General features: G+C 43.6%; 1 protein-coding gene across 2 annotated transcripts in view; it reads left to right on the top strand.

The window, feature by feature from the left end:
* Positions 1-18,027, top strand: part of DSTYK (dual serine/threonine and tyrosine protein kinase) — a 74,827-nt gene that overhangs the window by 39,221 nt on the left and 17,579 nt on the right. For both annotated transcript variants that reach the window (XM_011957751.1, XM_011957752.1), the window contains exons 3-8: positions 8,591-9,260; positions 14,183-14,415; positions 15,124-15,207; positions 15,917-16,093; positions 16,711-16,840; positions 17,821-17,977. In XM_011957751.1, coding sequence (XP_011813141.1) covers positions 8,591-9,260; positions 14,183-14,415; positions 15,124-15,207; positions 15,917-16,093; positions 16,711-16,840; positions 17,821-17,977 — 1,451 coding nt within the window. The remainder of the gene's footprint in view (positions 1-8,590; positions 9,261-14,182; positions 14,416-15,123; positions 15,208-15,916; positions 16,094-16,710; positions 16,841-17,820; positions 17,978-18,027) is intronic.

Genomic DNA, 18,027 nt, shown 5'->3' on the forward strand with positions numbered 1-18,027 from the left:
AGGATGGTCTCGATCTCCTGACCTCGTGATCCGCCCGTCTCAGCCTCCCAAAGTGCTGGGATTACAGGCTTGAGCCACCGCGCCCGGCCTAAAATTCAGATTTCTACTTTTATGTGCATCAGTAGATACCTAGGTGTTTGACTATCCATTAGGTAGAATGCATAGAGACCATTCAATATATTCTTATCAACTTGTCGATTACCTAATCCGTTGTCATTTGAGATAGAGAGAAGAGAGTTCAGATCCTTAAAGTCTTCATGCTTATGAGTTGAGAATCAGAGCTAAAATCTTTGCTTTTGGGTGTTTGGGATTATAAATATTCTTCTACTTTTAACATGATGGTCTCATGCTTTCTGTGGCTTCTGAGGGCTATGATTGTGATTGTGTTTTTTCTAAGTCTTATATCTGGCCTGAGTTACACACTGATGCTTTTACTAGGTAGGGAGATGAGCTTGTATCCCTTCAATGTTGACTACTGGGATAAAACTCTGGTTTGCCTTCACATTGATCCCAGTTTCTTTGAGGCATGTTGTAACCTAGAAACATGTTATAGCTGTTTGGTTGCAGCTCCCCCTTGGAAGGTATGTATACCAACAAGAGTCAAGGTATTTTATTTTCTTTTTTTTTTTTTGAGATGGTGTCTCGCTGTGTCGCCCAGGCTGGAATGCAGTGGCAGGATCTCGGCTCACTGCAACCTCTGCCTCCTAGGTTCAAGCGATTCTCCTGCCTCAGCCTCCTGAGTAACTGGGATTACAGGTGCCTGCCACCATGCCTGGTTAATTTTTGTATTTTTAGTAAAGATAAGGTTTCAGAATGTTGGCCAGGCTGGTCTCAAACTCCTGACCTTAAGTGATTCACCTGCCTTGGCCTCCCAAAGTGCTGGGATTACAGGCTTAAGAGTGATGTTTCAGGGAACTATTTAGAAATGATAAAGAATCAGCCCTGTGTGAAAACAAACAGGAGAAACCTTTCAAATGCCCCATGAGAATGTCACAAGAGGAGAACTGGAAGTAAAGATAGCTAGAATATGGGGACAAGGATAGAGGTCAAGGGTGTGCAAGGTCAGGACAGTTATTAATATATAGTTGCATACTTTTCTATGTGATGTGAACCTGAGGCTTCAGAACTCTAGAGAAAGCAAAGACACCTTTTACCTACCAACTTTAGCCTGCGTACATAACTGTTTTCTGTGTTTTTTGTTTGTATGTTTGTTTATATTTTAGAAATAGGGTCTCATTCTGTTGTTCAGGCTAGAGTGCAGGAACGTGATCATGGCTCACTGTAACCTCAACTTCCTGGGCTCAAGGGATCTTCCTGCCTCAGCCTTCCAAGTAGCTGGGACTATAGGTGTTTGTCACCATACCCGGCTAATTTGTTTTATTTTTTTGTAGAGATGGAGTCTCGCCATATTGCCCAGGGTGGTCTCGAACTCCTGGGCTCAAGGGGATCCTCCAGCCTCAGCCTTACAAAGTGCTGGGGTTACAGGCGTGAGTTACTGTGCCAGGCCACTGTTTTCTGTTTGAATTAGCAGTTAGTGTAATCATCCTTTGTTATAATTGAGTTTTAATAAAGTACCATGAGCTACAGAGTAGGGATTCTTCACCTATAAGAGTCAGTACTCTTAGGAAGGGGTCAGCCTTCTTCAGTGATTGAGTGATTACTTCTTGACATTTAAAATAGTGTCACTGGCTGGGCACAGTGGCACATGCCTATAATCCTAGCACTTTGGGATGCCGAGGCAGGAGGATTGCTTGAGCTCAGGAGTTTTAAGACCAGCCTGGGCAACATAGTGAGACTTTGTCTCCACAAAAAATTTAAAAATAAATAAAATAAAATAGTGTCATTTTACACTTTATACCCAAAATAAAACCAAAGAAGTATATTCTGGTGTTTGTAGAGTAGCAAGCTCCTTTCTATTGCATTTCCTTTTTTTTTTTTTTTAAGATGGAGTTTTGCTCTTGTTGCCCAGGCTGGAGGGCAATGGCATGATCTTGGCTCACCGCAACCTCTGCCTCCCGGGTTCAAGTGATTCTCCTGCCTCAGCCTCACAAGTAGCTGGGATTACAGGCATGCGCCATCACCCCAGCTAATTTTATATTTTTAGTAGAGACGGGGTTTCTCCATGTTGGTTAGGCTGGTCTTGAACTCCCGACCTCAGGTGATCCACCTGCCTTGGCCTCCCAAAGTGCTGGGATTACAGGCATGAGCCACGGCGCCCAGTCTCTATTGCATTTCTTAATCCTACCAAGAAAATGGGTGGTAACAGATCAGCTTCTGTAAATTCCATGGATTTATGCAGAATGCATTCTACAAGAGAGATCTCTTTAGGAATTCACTGTGACTCAATATGGGAATTATGGGTTACTGTCATGATTCCTTGAGATTCTTTTTACTTGATTGAGTTAGGAGCAAAATGCTTACTCATTGCTTTATTCTTGGAGTAGAGGCAAATGCGATTTCAGATAAATGTGTGGGATAAAATGTGTGGGATGGGAGTTGAAAGATAGAAGGTTTTACATATTTTGAAAGTGGCTTTGAGCATCATTTCTTCATTAATTCATTCTATGTTTATTTATTGGATGCTTACTAAGTGCCAGGCACTGTTCTAGGTGCTAAGAAGGGATATAGCCATCCATGAAACAGTCTGATGTCAGACTTCCCTCTCGGGTGGCCATACTAAGACCCATAACAGCTCTGGCTCATCCTCTTTATATTAATTTTTATTTTTTCACTCCCTGTCTCCAGGAGACAGTGTTGGCTTCCTTTTTTGTTTATAACCGTCAGGCATGAGTCATCCCTTCACTGTGAGTATTGCAGAATCGCATATCACATTCCAGTCTAATTTGTACTGCTGCCAGGGTCTCTGCCAGCAGCTCTTTGCCTATCTTCTGACAGTCATGATACTCAGAGCAGTGACACCAACTGCACACGTTAGTCAACTGGGGAAGGGAGAAGAGAGAGCATAATACCTGTTTTCTATCCATTGTTGTTTAGTACAAGGTATATTTAGAAATGGACAGCTTCTTTCTGGGTGCCAATATATCAGGCCATACTCTACCATTAGAAAGTCCGAAATCCATGGCCGGGCACAGTGGCTGATGCTTGTAATCCCAGCACTTTGGGGGGCCAAGGTGAGCAGATCACCTCAGGTTGGGAGTTTGAGAACAGCTTGACCAACATGGAGAAACCCCATCTCTACTAAAACAACAAAATTAGCCCAGCGTGGTGGCACATCCTGTAATCCCAGCTACTTGGGAGGCTGAGGCAGGAGAATCGCTTGAACCTGGGAGACAGAGGTTGCGGTGAGCCAAGATTGTGCCATTCCAGCCTGGGCAACAAAAGTGAAACTCCGTCTCAAAAAAAAAGAAAAATTAAAAATAAAAAATAAAGCCCAAAATCTTTTATTATTATTATTATTTTAGACAGTGTCTCACTCTGTTGCCCAGGCTAGAGTGCAGTGGCGTGATCTCAGCTCACTGCAACCTCCACCTCCTGGGTTCAAGTGATTTTCATTCCTCAGCCTCCCGAGTAGCTGAGATTACAGGCATGTGCCACCATGCCCAGCTAATTTTTTATTTATTTATTTATTTTGAGACAGAGTCTCACTCTGTCACCCAGGCTGGAGTGCAATGGTGTGATCTTGGCTCACTGTAACCTCCACCTCCCGGGTTCAAGTGATTCTTCTGCCTCAGCCTCCTGAGTAGCTGGGACTATAGGCTTATGCCACCACGCCCGGCTAATTTTTGTATTTTTAGTAGAGACGGGGTTTCACCATATTGGCCAGGCTAATCTTGAACTCCTGACATTGTGATCCACCTGCCTCAGCCTCCCAAAGTGCTGGGATTACAGGCGTGAGCCACCGTGCCCAGCCTAATTTTTGTATTTTTAATAGAGACTGGTTTTGGCCACGTTGGCCAAGCTGGTCTCAAACTCCTGGCCTCAAGCAATCTGCCCACTTCAGCCTCCCAAGAGTGCTGGGATTACAGGCACGAGCCACTGTGCCTGGCTTCCAAAATCCATTTCTTTAATAATGAATTTACACCTACGAGCAAATAAAGTCTACTGGTCTCTTAAAAACAGTATTGGGCCAGGTGCAGTGGCTCACGCCTATGATCCCAGCACTTTGGGAGGCTGGGACGGGTGGATCACCTGAGGTCAGGAGTTTAAGACCAGCCTGGCTAACATGGCGAAACCCATCTCTACTAAAAAATACAAAAATTAGCTGGGTGTGGTGGCACATGCCTGTAATCCCAGCTACTCAGGAGGCTGAGGCAGGAGAATCACTTGAACCCAGGAGGCAGAGGTTGCAGTGAGCCGAGATTGCACCACTGCACTCCAGCCTGGGTGACGAGTGAAACTCCATCTAAAAAAAAAAAAAAAAAAAAACCATCCAACCGTTTGGTCTTACAAATGGACGTGGTAGCTTTGGCTGATGTTTCTGTCGTGCACACAAAATGGTCCTTTGAGGAAAACCTGAAAATTTATTCTAGAATTTTAAGATAATCCATCAGAAAAAATAAGCAAACAAAATTTTTCCTGAAATTTCTTTTTTTTCTTTTTTTTTTTTTTTGAGACGGAGTCTAGCTCTGTCGCCCAGGCTGGAGTGCAGTGGCGCAATCTCGGCTCACTGTAAGCTCCGCCTCCCGGGTTGACGCCATTCTCCTGCCTCAGCCTCCCGAGAAGCTGAGACTACAGGTGCCCGCCATCTCGCCCGGCTAGTTTTTTGTATTTTTTAGTAGAGACGGGGTTTCACCGTGTAGATCAGGATGGTCTCGATCTCCTGACCTCGTGATCCACCCGTCTCGGCCTCCCAAAGTGCTGGGATTACAGGCTTGAGCCACCGCGCCCGGCCTTTCCTGAAATTTCTAAACAATACTTTGGTTTTGAATATTTAGGCTTGCCTTTCGTAAGTTTGATTGGTTGATTTATATCTTTTAAAAAATATGTATTTAGAGCAGCTTTGTAATATAAAAAACATTTCCACCTATAATTCTTTGCTTTAATGTAACTGTTTTCTTTTCTTTATTTATTTGCTTTGTTTTTTTTTGAGACAGAGTCTCACTCTGTTGCCCAAGCTGGAGTGCATGGTGTGATCTCAGTTCACTGCAGCCTCTGTCTCTTGGGTTCAAGCAATTCTCTTGCCTCAGCCTCCTGAGTAGCTGGAATTAAAGGTGTGCACCACCATGTCAAGCTAATTTTTGTATTTTCGGTAGAGACAGGGTCTCTCCATGTTGGCCAGGCTGGTCTTGAACTCCTGACCTCAAACGATCTGCCCACCCCAGCCTCCCAAAGTGCTGGAATTACAAGTGTGAGCCACCACACCCAGTCTAATGTAACTGTTTTCGTTTCTTGGGATTCTTTTTAGTCTTTATCTCATTGTTATATGTGATTATAATGTTGTCATTTATGCAGTTGTATGTTCTATTTTAAACCTTAAAATTTCTTACCAACTTTTTGAATATGCTTCACTGAAATGATTCATACTGTAGCATGTGTGACTCAGGGTAGTGAAAAGGGGTTTGTTTTGAATAGCAAGATGAGTATCAGACTAGTCTTCCAGCCAGAAAACATTCCATGCAACTTGAGACACAGATGAAACAGCAAATTTCTTCTTGGCTTGGGTTGGATAAAGAGTAGATTGACTTATGTAGCGTTTGCTAAAATGACAAATGGTGAGATGCTAAAAGCACTTTGAGCTTTAGGGAGTTCAAAGTGGCCAGGCAAATTAAAGTTATGTGACCTGCCTGAGAAAATAGCACAGTTCTTTGTGAGAAAAGAAGGTGAGATATTTGTGCTTTGTTGGGAATAAAGAGGATTTTAAAAACTCAAACAAGGCTGGGCACAGTGGTTCACACTTGTAATCTCAGCAGTTTGGGAGGTTGAGGAACAGATCGCTTGAGCTCAGAACTTCAAGATCAACCTGGGCAACATGGCAAAACCCCATCTCTACCAAAAAAAAATAGCCAAAAAAGAATGAAAATTAGCTGGGCGTAGTGGCTCACACCTGAGGTATCAGCTACTTGGGAGGCTGAGATGGGCGGATCACTTGAGCCTGGGAGGTTGAGACTACAGTGAACCTTAATTGCACCACTGCACTCCAGGCTGGGCAACAGCACAAGACCTTGTCTCAAACAAACAAACAAACAAAAACTTATCAAAAAGACCTACTGCTCATGATGGGTGTGGTGGCTCACACCTATAATCCCAGCACTTTGGGAGTCTGAGGCAGGTGGATCAGTTGAGGTCAACAGTTCAAGACCAGCCTGGCCAACATGGTGAAACCCCATCTTTACTAAAAATACAAAAATTAGCCCAGCGTGGTAGTGTGTGCCTGTAATCCCAGCTACTTGGGAGGCTGAGGCAGGAGAATCGCTTGAACCCAGGAGGCAGAGGTTGCAGTGAGCCGAGATCGTGCCATTGCACTCTAGTATGGGCGACAGACTGAGACTCTGTCTCAATCACTCAATCAATAAACCTACTGCTCAAATAGGGTAAGATATAAAAACAGTATATTCGTCTGAAAGAAACAAAATTGTGTGTCTTTTAGAGTTCACATAAAGTAAATATTCAACATCTGATAACTGTTAAGGGCACAAACTTGAGCATATTTGTGTTGAGTTCTTTTATAATTCTAAAATATGCTAGAATTCTGTGGAGGATTGATTCTGAGTTTGCAGACCCTTGAAGACATCGGGAGTCTATGTACCTACAATGGTAATGTATTAGTATGTGTGAGTCCCTAGTTAACAGTTTACACCTGGAATGCCAGGCAAAATAGACAATGTCAGAGACACAGAGGAACAACCTATGCAATGGATTGAAATGCAGTAGATAGACATACGCTCTTGTGTGTTTGGAACCTTCATGGGAAAGAAGTAGAACACGAAGGGGAATGTGCAGACTAGGCAAAGGACCTGTGGAAGGTTTGTTTCTAAACCTCAAAGATCATTCTTTTTTTTTTTTAATTGAGGCAGAGTCTTGCTTTGTCGCCCAAGCTGGAGTGCAGTGGGATGATCTCAGCTCACTGCAACCTCCGCCTCCCGGGTTCAAGCCGTTCTCCTGCCTCAGTCTCTGGAGTAGCTGGGACTACAGGTGCCTACCACCACACCCAGCTAATTTTTGTATTTTTAGTAGAGATGGGGTTTTACCATGTTGGCTGGGCTGATCTCAAACTCCTGACCTCAAGCGATCCCCCTGCCTTGGCCTCCCAAAGGGCTGGGATTACAGGTGTGAGCCACTGCGCCTGGCCTCAAGATCATTCTCGAAACTCACTTTAGCAACTTGGGTATTTCAGTTAAGATTAGGTTCAGTTGTGTGTAACAGATCATCAAAAAAACAAACAAAAAAACCAAAACTCAGGAACTTAAAGGTAGAGTTTTTGGGTGTTGGTTTTTTTGCCTTACATAAAAGAAGTCTGAAGCTAGGTAACTGAGAGCTGGTGTGGCAGTTCTGTGATCACCAGAGACCTAGGCTCCCTCTTTCTTTTGGTGTCATCATCTTTAGTGCTGGCTTCCACCCTCAGGTTTGCATTAGGGCTGCTGAGTGATGACTGCTGTTCTAGCTGTCACATCTGTGCTCCAAGCAGGAAAAAGGACAAGGCCAAAGGGCATATTTCCTGGTAGAATCCACCCCCTGTACACTGAAGGGCTTTCCTGGAAACTCCACCCACTTATTGGACACCCCTCTCTGTAAAGGACATCGCCTTCCCCTATAACATGGAGACTAGATATTGGATAGGCAAACCTTGATCTCTGTCTTACCAAGTGATCATATTCCTAAAGGTATTACTTAGACTTAGGTGGCTAAGACTTTAGGATACCTACAGACTCAGAATAGGACAGTAATAGTGTTTGGTGAACCTGGCTTTTAGTTTCCTACTTAATACTGTTGATTGATTCAACAGTATTTAGGACTTACCACATGCTAGGCACTGGAGCTACAATAGTAAGCAAAATAGACCCAGTCCCTGCCCTCAAAGAGTTTACAGACCGATGGGGGAAAGAAGAGCTTTAAGTAAGTGGATTATAAATATGTTGAACCTTAAGAAAAGGGAAGTAAAGTGTGCTTGGTTGGGACTGTGTGATAGGAAAGGCTCTATAAGGATATGTCATAACATGTACATCGAGACTTAAAGGATGCTTAGGAGTTAGCCAGGTCAGAATGGCAGAGATGGAGGCGTCAGAGGAAAGCAAGAGGGGGAGGAGTGCGCCAGGTCGACTCACTCCCAGTCTCATAGCTTCCATTACAATTCCTTTTTCTTCCATTATTTGTCTTAATTCTTCATCAGAGGGAATCGGTGGGAATGTCTAAACAATAAAGGAAGGCAGAGACCAAAAATTTTTTTTAATCTGATGGCGAAAGGGGTTGCCATCCTTTCTACTTCTTTGTTTTTTCACTCTCTCTAGATGAGTGCCTGCCTTCATAGGCTGCACCAGGGAGTGTTGGTAACCGAGGAAGGAGGTGGATCAATGGCTGGGGTACTGAAGTATTGTTCCATTGTAGATCAGGATTTTGGTCTCAGTGTGGGACTTTGGGGAGGCAAGTATTGGTTCTGACCTAAGGCGCTGATATGACCCCCCTCCCCTTCCAGGAAGTGGACGTTGTGGTAGCACCATGCCAAGGCCTCCGGCCCACAGTGGATGTTCTGGGTGACTTGGTGAATGATTTCTTGCCTGTGATAACCTATGCACTCCACAAAGATGAACTCTCTGAGAGGGATGAGCAAGAGCTTCAGGAAATCCAAAAGTATTTCTCCTTTCCTGTATTCTTTTTCAAAGTGCCGAAACTGGGCTCAGAGATAACAGACTCCTCAACCAGGAGAACGGAGAGTGAAAGATCACTGCTTTATCGCCAGCTAATTGACCTGGGCTATCTGAGCAACAGTCACTGGAACTGCGGGACTCCTGGCCAGGATACTAAAGCTCAGAGCGTGTTGGTGGAACAGAGTGAAAAGCTGAGACACTTGAGCACATTTTCTCACCAGGTGTTACAGACTCGCCTGGTGGACGCCGCCAAGGCCCTGAACCTGGTGCATTGCCACTGCCTTGACATCTTTATTAACCAGGCATTTGACATGCAGCGGGACCTGCAGATCACTCCCAAACGTCTGGAATATACTCGAAAAAAGGAGAATGAGTTGTACGAATCATTGATGAATATTGCCAACCGAAAGCAGGAGGAAATGAAGGATATGATTATTGAGACACTTAATACCATGAAGGAGGAACTTCTGGATGATGCTGCTAACATGGAGTTTAAAGGTAGGTCCCACAGAGCTTGCTGGGGTGCTGGCATGGGAGGAGTCTCTAACCATTTTCTAGCCGGAAATTAAGAACGTTAATTCTTCAGGTTGGAGGAATCTCAGGGTAACTTCATCCACCCCACTGTTACTAGCAGGAGCCCACTATTTAGCCAAGGTGGCCTCTCTTGCTCTCAAAGATCATCGTGGAAGATTCCACCCTCATTCCTTCCCAAGAACATTAGCTCAACTTTTGGTAAATTCATCCTAATAGCTTGCTCATCTCCACTTTCTGCCTGTACCCCCTCAACTCCTAATGGAGCTGGAGAAGAGCTGCTTGGAGAATGTTAGTAAATGGTGCTTTAACCTTTGTTCCTGCAGTATGGCTCATGCCTCTTTATTGGTTCTTTTTGTCTCATGGTCTCATTTCCTTTCAGGCTGCTTCTGAAGCCCAAATCAGGAGGATTTCCCAAAGTTGTGTTTTTAGCCTTTTGATAATCCTGTTCTTCACAAATGGCTACTAACAAAATTGGGTGAAAGTGATTGGTCAGGTCTTTGGGTGTCTGAGATGCTGCTGATTTTGTATACTGACTTCTGTATAAACCTCCTTGCAAGATTAAAATGATGGTTTACAGGTTACCCTTTAGAGTCTCAGTTGTGGGTATCCTAATCCCTTGGGAGGCTTTCTGAAAATACAGATGCTCAAGACCACTAAAGATCACTGCAGACTTACTCAGGATTTCTGACATGGGACCCACCATCAGTTTTTTTTGGTTTTTTTTTGAGACAAAGTCTTGCTCTGTCGCCCAGGCTGGAGTGCAGCGGCGCAATCTCGGTTCACTGCAACCTCCACCTCCTGGGTTCAAGCGATTCCCCTGCCTCAGCCTCCCAAGTAACTGGGATTACAGGCATGCACCACTATGCCTGGCTAAATTTTTTTTGTGTTTTAGTAGAGACAGGGTTTCATCATGTTGGCCAGGATGGTCTTGATCTCTTGACCTCGTAATCTGCCCACCTCGGCCTCCCTAAGTGTTGGGTGTCGTGAGCCACCACACCTGGCCATGATTAATCTTCTTACATATTCGATACCTACCTGTGCTTTTCTATTCTGTCTCCTTAAGTCTAACTGAACTATTGTTATCTAACGGATCTCCCTGACTTCTTTCTCCAGTTCACCTTTACTGGCTCCCTATTTCTACAGACTAAGTTTAACTCCTACACCTAGTATTAAAGACCTCCCAAAGCCTAGCCCTTACCAACTTTTCCAGTCTTATTTCCTCACTATGCACTTTCCTGTATTTTCTATGTCAATTGGTCTTAACTTCTTTCTGTCCTCCATACGCTCCCTTTACTTTTTCTTTGATAACACCCTGCCTTAAACCTGGAATGTCTTTGATTTGTCTGTGAACTTCCAGATCCTACCTACCCATCAGGGCCTGTTTCCCAAATGCCATTTTTCATGAAGTCTTCTTTAATTTTCTCTTTCTTTTTTTTTTATTTTTGGGACAGCTTCTTGCTCTGCCATCCAGACTGGAGTGCAGTAGTGCAGTCGTGGCTCACTGCAGCCTCAATCTCCTGGGCTCAAACAATCCTCCTGCCTTAGCCCCCTGCATACCTGGGACTACAGGCACATGCCACCACACCAGCTAATTTTTTGTATTTTTTTAGAGACAGGGGTTTCACCATGTTGGCCAAGTTGGTCTTGAACTCCTGGGCTCAAGCAATCCTCCCACCTTAGCCTCCCAAAAGGTGCTGGGATTATAGGCATGAGCCACCACACCTAGCCCTGCTTTAATTTTCTTAGCTAATAACAATTGCAGTCATTTGAAATCCCATAGTATTCCATCTGTAACTTATTTCTGGCATATTTCACTTTCTATCTTTTATTATTGTTATTTATATACTGCTGACTACTTCCTAAAATCCTAGAGTTGAAGGAGGATAGGATCTGGGTCTTATTCATCATCGTATTCCTTGCAGCAAATAACACAGACTCTTTTATACAGTACATATTTGGAGAATCAGTGAGTGTGTGAATGATGGTATCTACTTTAAGTTACACTTATAAATATAAAGGAAGTATGGTTGACTTTAGCAAGCATAGGTTGCCTGATTTCTTATAGTCATTCTAAAGATGAACAGAGATACCTCTTTGGTGAATTCCCCACTACAGAGAAGAGTTGTTGAGAAGTGTTACTTGCAGTGGAAATCTTAGGAAGTCTTCTTAATATTTGATTAAAGACACCAAAGCATCACTGCCAGCATCATGTTACACAGAATGAAGGGAGGTCAAGACAGCTAGGTTGGGCGGACAGTAAAGTATTCGATTGTTCTTACCTTGTTCTAAGTGCTTTCTGGGTATCCTTGAAACAATAAGAAGAAGATTTAGAAGCAAGCTAGCATATATCCTATGGAGCCAGATTTTTTTTTTTTTTTCTGTAGAGACGAGGTCTTGCTGTATTGCCCAGGCCTGTAGCGATCCTCCCACCTCAGCCCCCACAAAGTGCTAGGATTACAGGTATGAGCCATCATGCCCAGCGTGGAGCCAGATTACTATTACTGTTTGTTTTTAAATAAAGACAATGCATATGTGCTAGGTATCTTGATATTCACACTTTATAAAATTTATTTTGAAGATAAAACCTATATGTATGGTACTTAATTCAGAGTTATAAAGACACCATCCCCGCTGGGGCGCAGTGGCTCAAGCCTGTAATCCCAGCACTTTGGGAGGCCGAGACGGGCGGATCACGAGGTCAGGAGATCGAGACCATCCTGGCTAACACAGAGAAACCCCATCTCTACTAAAAAATACAAAAAACTAACCGGACGAGGTGGCGGGCGCCTGTAGTCCCAGCTACTTGGGAGGCTGAGGCAGGAGAATGGCGTGAACCCAGGAGGCGGAGTTTGTAGTGAGCCGAGATCCGGCCACTGCACTCCAGCCTGGGCGACAGAGCGAGACTCCGCCTCAAAAAAACAAAAACAAAAAGACACCATCCCCTAGCCACCCAGTTCTTCTCCATATGTTCTTCTGCACTTGTCTTTTTCATTTAGTGTGTGTCTTAGAGGGCATTCTATAAATATTCATACAAATTTGTCTTCTTCTAATGGATATGCCTGAATTTATTGAACTATTCTCTCATTGATGGACATTTAAGCTGTTTGTTTTTGTTTTTTAATTTTTTTTTTTTTTTGATAGAGGGTCTTGTTCTGTCGCCCAGGCTGGAGTGCGGAGGCCTAATCTAGTCTCACTGCAGCCTCCGCCTCCCGGGTTCAAGGAATCCTCCCACCTCAGCCTCCCTAGTAGCTGGGTCTAAAGGTGTGCACCACCACACCCAGCTCATTTTTATATTTTTAGTAGAGACAGGGTTTCACCATGTTGGCCAGGCTTGTTTGTTTATTTTTTATTTTTTATTTTCTCTTTCGCTAATACAAATTGTACTGCATTAATCATCATTGTACATTGTACATATACGTCTTGGGACTTGTAAGGGTATATTTCAAGAAAAAGAATTCCTAGAAGCAAAATAATTAGATCAAAAAGGTATGTAGATTTTTCTTGATTGGTTGAACATTTTAATAGATATTGCCAAATTTCCTCTGAAGAAGTGGCACCAATTTAAATTTCCACCGGTAGACATGAGAGTGCCTTCTTAGGAGCACATCTTTTTACAAGTAGTTTGACTTCTCTTAAACTATTCTGTCTTCTGATTTACAATATTAATAGATGTTCTAATCCTAAGCGATAGTGTAGCATGGTGGGGACAATTGAGTTTTACTTTTTATTTATCTAGTAATTGATTAGAATAAAATTCCTGACTGGGCACAGTGGCACACGCCTGTAATCTCAGCACTTTGGGAAGCCAAGGTGAGCCGATCACCTGAGGTCAGGAGTTCAAGACCAGCCTGGCCAACATGGTGAAACCCCATCTCTACTAAAAATACAAAACTTAGCTGGGCGTGGTGGTGGGCACCTGTAATCCCAGGTATTTGGGAGGCTAAGGCACAAGAATCACTTGAACCCAGGAGGCGGAGGTTGCAGTGAGCCGAGATCGTGCCACTGTACTCCAGCCTGGGCGATAAAGCTAAACTCAGTCTCAAAACAACAAAACAAAACATAGAATAAAATTCCCGACTCTTGGATTTTTCTCATTAATATGCTAGGGAGTGTGAAATTTTGTAAAGATCATAGGATTTGGAATGAGCACTGGGTTCAAATGCTGACTATGTTACTTCCTAACTAACTGTACTATCCCCTTCCTATGCCTACTTTGTTCTCTCTTTGAGGCTGTTTCTTGATCTATAATAACCATCTAACAAAGTTATTGTGAAGATGAAATTAGATTACATGTGTAAAATCCTTATTTTAGTGCCTTTCAAATAGTTTGCACTTATAAATGTTGTTCCTCCCTTCCTATAAATGTGACATAAAAGCTAACAAAATCAACAGTCTCATTCTAGACTTAATTGCTTCTTTTTTTTTTTTTTTCTGAGACAGGGTCTCACTCCCGTCACCCAGGCTGGAGTGCAGTGGCACAATCACAGCTCATTGTAGCCTCTACCTCCTAGGTTCAAGCCATCCTCCCACCTGCCTCATCTTTTTACTTTTTGTAGAGATGAGGTCTCACTGTGTTACCCAAGCTCATCTTGAACTCCTGGGCTCAAGCAATCCTCCTGCCTCGGCCTCCCAAAGTGCTGGAATTATAGGCATGAGTCACTGCACCTGGCCTTAATTGCTTCTTCTCAGGATCTTAGCTGCCTTAAGTAGTTGAGGGTTATGTGACCCCTGATCATTGTGAGAGTCAGACTTCATCAACGAATCATGTCTTTTTGTAGCCATCATCATCACGGTAGTTCCATGATTCCGATTTGGGAGATGAGTTTATTTGGTGTGCCTACCCCTTCTTCCTCACAACTCATTAGCTTATTTCTCTACCTCCATAGACGTCATTGTCCCTGAGAATGGAGAACCAGTGGGCACCAGAGAGATCAAATGCTGCATCCGACAGATCCAGGAACTCATCATCTCCCGACTAAATCAGGCAGTGGCTAATAAGCTGATCAGCTCAGTGGATTACCTGAGGGAGAGCTTCGTCGGAACCCTGGAACGATGTCTGCAGAGCCTGGAGAAGTCTCAGGATGTCTCAGTTCACATCACCAGTAATTATCTCAAACAGGTAGAAAAAGAATGATTTTTTTAAGACATCGTGTCATAGATAACACATGAAACAATCTGCACAAACCCACGCTTCAAGTTAGGCAAGAATTTCCCTTTCAGCTTCTTGAGAATCTCGTTTGAATTTTATTTTGTTTTCCTGTCACATGACCACTGCCTGTGGGAGATGTTGGTGAGCTGTAAAACTGCAGTTAAGTTGATGAATATAGGCCAGGCACAGTGGCTCATGCCTATAATTCCAGCACTCTGGGAGGCTGAGGCGGGTGGATCACTTGAGGTTGGGAGTTCAAGACCAACCTGACCAACATGGAGAAACCCCATCTCTACTAAAAAAACAAAAGTAGCCCAGCATGGCGGCGCATGCCTGTAATCCCAGCTACTTGGGAGGCTGAGGCAGGAGGATTGCTTGAACCTGGGAGGCGGAGGTTTCGCTGAGCAAGATCGCACCATTGCACTCCAGCCTGGGTGACAAGAGCGAAACTCTGTCTTTAAAAAAAAAAAAACAAGGGTTGATGAATATAAAGATGAGGTAGAAGGGGCTAGATAGTTAGTCACAAAATAAATAATCAGCTTGACTCTGCATATATATTAAGGGATAAATTTGGAAACCCTGAGTCTGGACTGTGTTCTTGAAATAAATATCATTTATTGCATTTTTGAAATAGCCACACTACTGAGGGCATGTTTTCTTTGGTGTTGTCTCTTTCAGATCTTAAATGCTGCCTATCATGTTGAAGTCACATTTCACTCAGGGTCATCAGTTACAAGGATGCTGTGGGAGCAAATCAAGCAGGTAGGGATTATTACTTAGAGAAAGATTTCTAAGCCCCTAGTTGGCTCAAATGAATCCTAGTGACCCCAATAGGAAACATATATCTAGGATCTTCTGTTAAGGCAGGATGGCCATTTGTTCTGGTTTGTCTGCCTGGGAGAATTCTGGTTTATGCCTATTCTCAAATAATTATTAACATTGTTACCTTGAACTCTCAGAAGTTTTGGGTTTAAATGATTTTTATGTTGGGTGTTCTTTGTGGACAATGGAAAAATAGAAAAAAAAGATAAATGATATTTCATGGAGCTGCAAGACTCTACCACACTAGCTTCTTCATATTTCTTTTTCCCAGCCTAAATCTTTTCTCAGAACTAGGCTTTGTTGTTGCCGGAGGCTGTGAATGTGGTTTCTGTTCTGGAATTTGATCTGGCTCTTATGTAGAGTTATTTACTGACTTCAGAAAGATTATCAGGCACTCCCTGGCACTGAATGTAGTATATTGAGGGTTTGTGAGCATGTAAACTAGGCCTGGTGTTCTTTGATGCTTTCTTTGGGCTAGGACCTGATTTTGAGGTAGATGGAATTGGAAAGGAACTTTAGACTTCGTATGGCTCCCATCTTATGAGCCTGCTCCTATTGAATGGGTAACCCAGAAAAGGAAGGACACTGGGTCTTTGTAGTGGTTCTTGTCTCTCATTCTTCGGTGATCTTGCTGTCCTCATCCTGGTAGATCATCCAGCGCATCACATGGGTTAGCCCACCTGCCATCACTCTGGAATGGAAGAGGAAGGTGGCCCAGGAAGCCATTGAGAGCCTCAGCGCCTCCAAATTGGCCAAGAGCATTTGCAGCCAATTCCGGACTCGGCTCAATAGTTCCCACGAGGCTTTTGCAGCCTCTTTGCGGCAGGTTGGTATGTAGGAAAGGAGATATAACTGGATCAAGCAGAGAAGAGCCTCATCCAGATGGGAATATTTTGCTCTCTGTTCTTTGTGTGTGTGTGTGTGTGTGTGTGTGTGTGTGTATAAAATCATCAGTATTTTTTCTTTCTAGCCTATTACGTTATAGGAAGTTTTTTCAATAAATTTTTCATGTGGATATTTTCCTAACTCTAGGGAGAATGGAGTGAGCTCAGTTAATTGCTCCCCATTTCACTGAGTGAGGCAAGAAAATAAGAGTAGGAATTTTATATGTTTATATAGTATTTTAGCTAAGAACAAATGACAGAAGGTGATGACTTTCCAACTTCTATGTTATTTCATAATTGTTTGACATCTGATTGTCTGCTGGCAGGGGAGTGGGTTTGTCCAGGCAGAGAGTGGATAGATGTGAGTATGCATCCAGGAGGAAAAGTTATTATTTATTGAGTCCACTCTGTGCCAATCTCTGTGCTAAACATGTTACATGTATCTTGTTTAATTTTCATAATTATGTATATGAGGTAGATATCGTTATCCCTGTATAACAGGTGAGGAAGTTGAAGCTAGGGACTTAAGTCATATGTACTTTTTCTGTTTCCCTCCCAGCTAGAAGCTGGCCACTCAGGCCGGTTAGAGAAAACTGAAGATCTATGGCTGAAGGTTCGGAAAGATCATGCCCCCCGCCTGGCCCGCCTTTCTCTGGAAAGCCGTTCTCTACAGGACGTCTTGCTTCATCGTGAGTCTGATTTTCAAATAAACCGGAGGATGGTTCAGGATACCTGACGTTCTTATGTCCAAAGTCAGAGAATCCCAGCGTCTAAAGCTGCTTCTTTGCAAAACTGCCTAAACCTTTACTGATGTTTTTGAATTCCTAAAGTCTCGTCCTGCTATTTATATAGTTCAAATAACATGACCAGGCCAGGTGTGGTGGCTCACACCTGTAATCTTAGCACTTTGGGAGGCTGAGATGGGTGGATTGCCTGAGCTCAGAAGTTCAAGACCAGCCTGGGCAATACGGCAAGACCCCATGTTTACTAAAAATACAAAAATTAGCTGGGCGTGGTGGCACTTGCCTGTAATCCCAGCTACTCGGGAGGCTGAGGCAGAAGAATCACTTGAACCCAGGAGGTACAGGTTGCAGTGAGCCAAGATCATACCACTGCACTGCAGCCTGTGTGACAGAGCAAGACTCTTGTCTCCAAAAAAAAAAAAAAAAAACCACCACATAACCAAAGTTTATTTGAATTGAACCAGTTAGATTACTTTCTATTGGGTTAGAATGACACCAGAATTTTATCCCTGGGCATGATCACAGCTTCTTGACCCTAAAGGCAGGTTCACAGTGAAGAATGTTACAGGGCCGGCATGGTGGCTTACGCCTGTAATCCCAGTACTTTGGGAAGCCACACTGGGTGGATCTCTTGAGCCCAGGAGTTTGGGACCACCCTGGACAACATGGCAAAACCACGTCTCTACCAAAACTACAAAAATTAGCCATGCATAGTGGCGCATGCCTGTAATCCCAACTACTTGGGAGCCTGAGGCAGAATAATCGCTTGAACCCAGGAGGCAGAGGTTGCAGTGAGCAGAGATCGTGCCACTGCACTCCTGCTGGGTGACAGAACAAGACTCTGTCTCAAAAAAAAAAGAATCTTACAGAGGTTGCCCACCAAGTTCCCATCCCTCCTGCCTTATCTCTGTCTCTGTACCTTATAGGTAAACCTAAACTGGGACAGGAACTGGGCCGGGGCCAGTATGGTGTGGTGTACCTGTGTGACAACTGGGGAGGACACTTCCCTTGTGCCCTCAAATCAGTTGTCCCTCCAGATGAGAAGCACTGGAATGATCTGGCTTTGGAATTTCACTACATGAGGTGGGTCCTGGTCTCATACATCTCTATGAGAAACATCCAGAGGAGAATCT

Source organism: Colobus angolensis, unplaced genomic scaffold, assembly GCF_000951035.1.
Source record: "Colobus angolensis palliatus isolate OR3802 unplaced genomic scaffold, Cang.pa_1.0 Scaffold449, whole genome shotgun sequence".
Classification (NCBI taxonomy): domain Eukaryota; kingdom Metazoa; phylum Chordata; class Mammalia; order Primates; family Cercopithecidae; genus Colobus; species Colobus angolensis.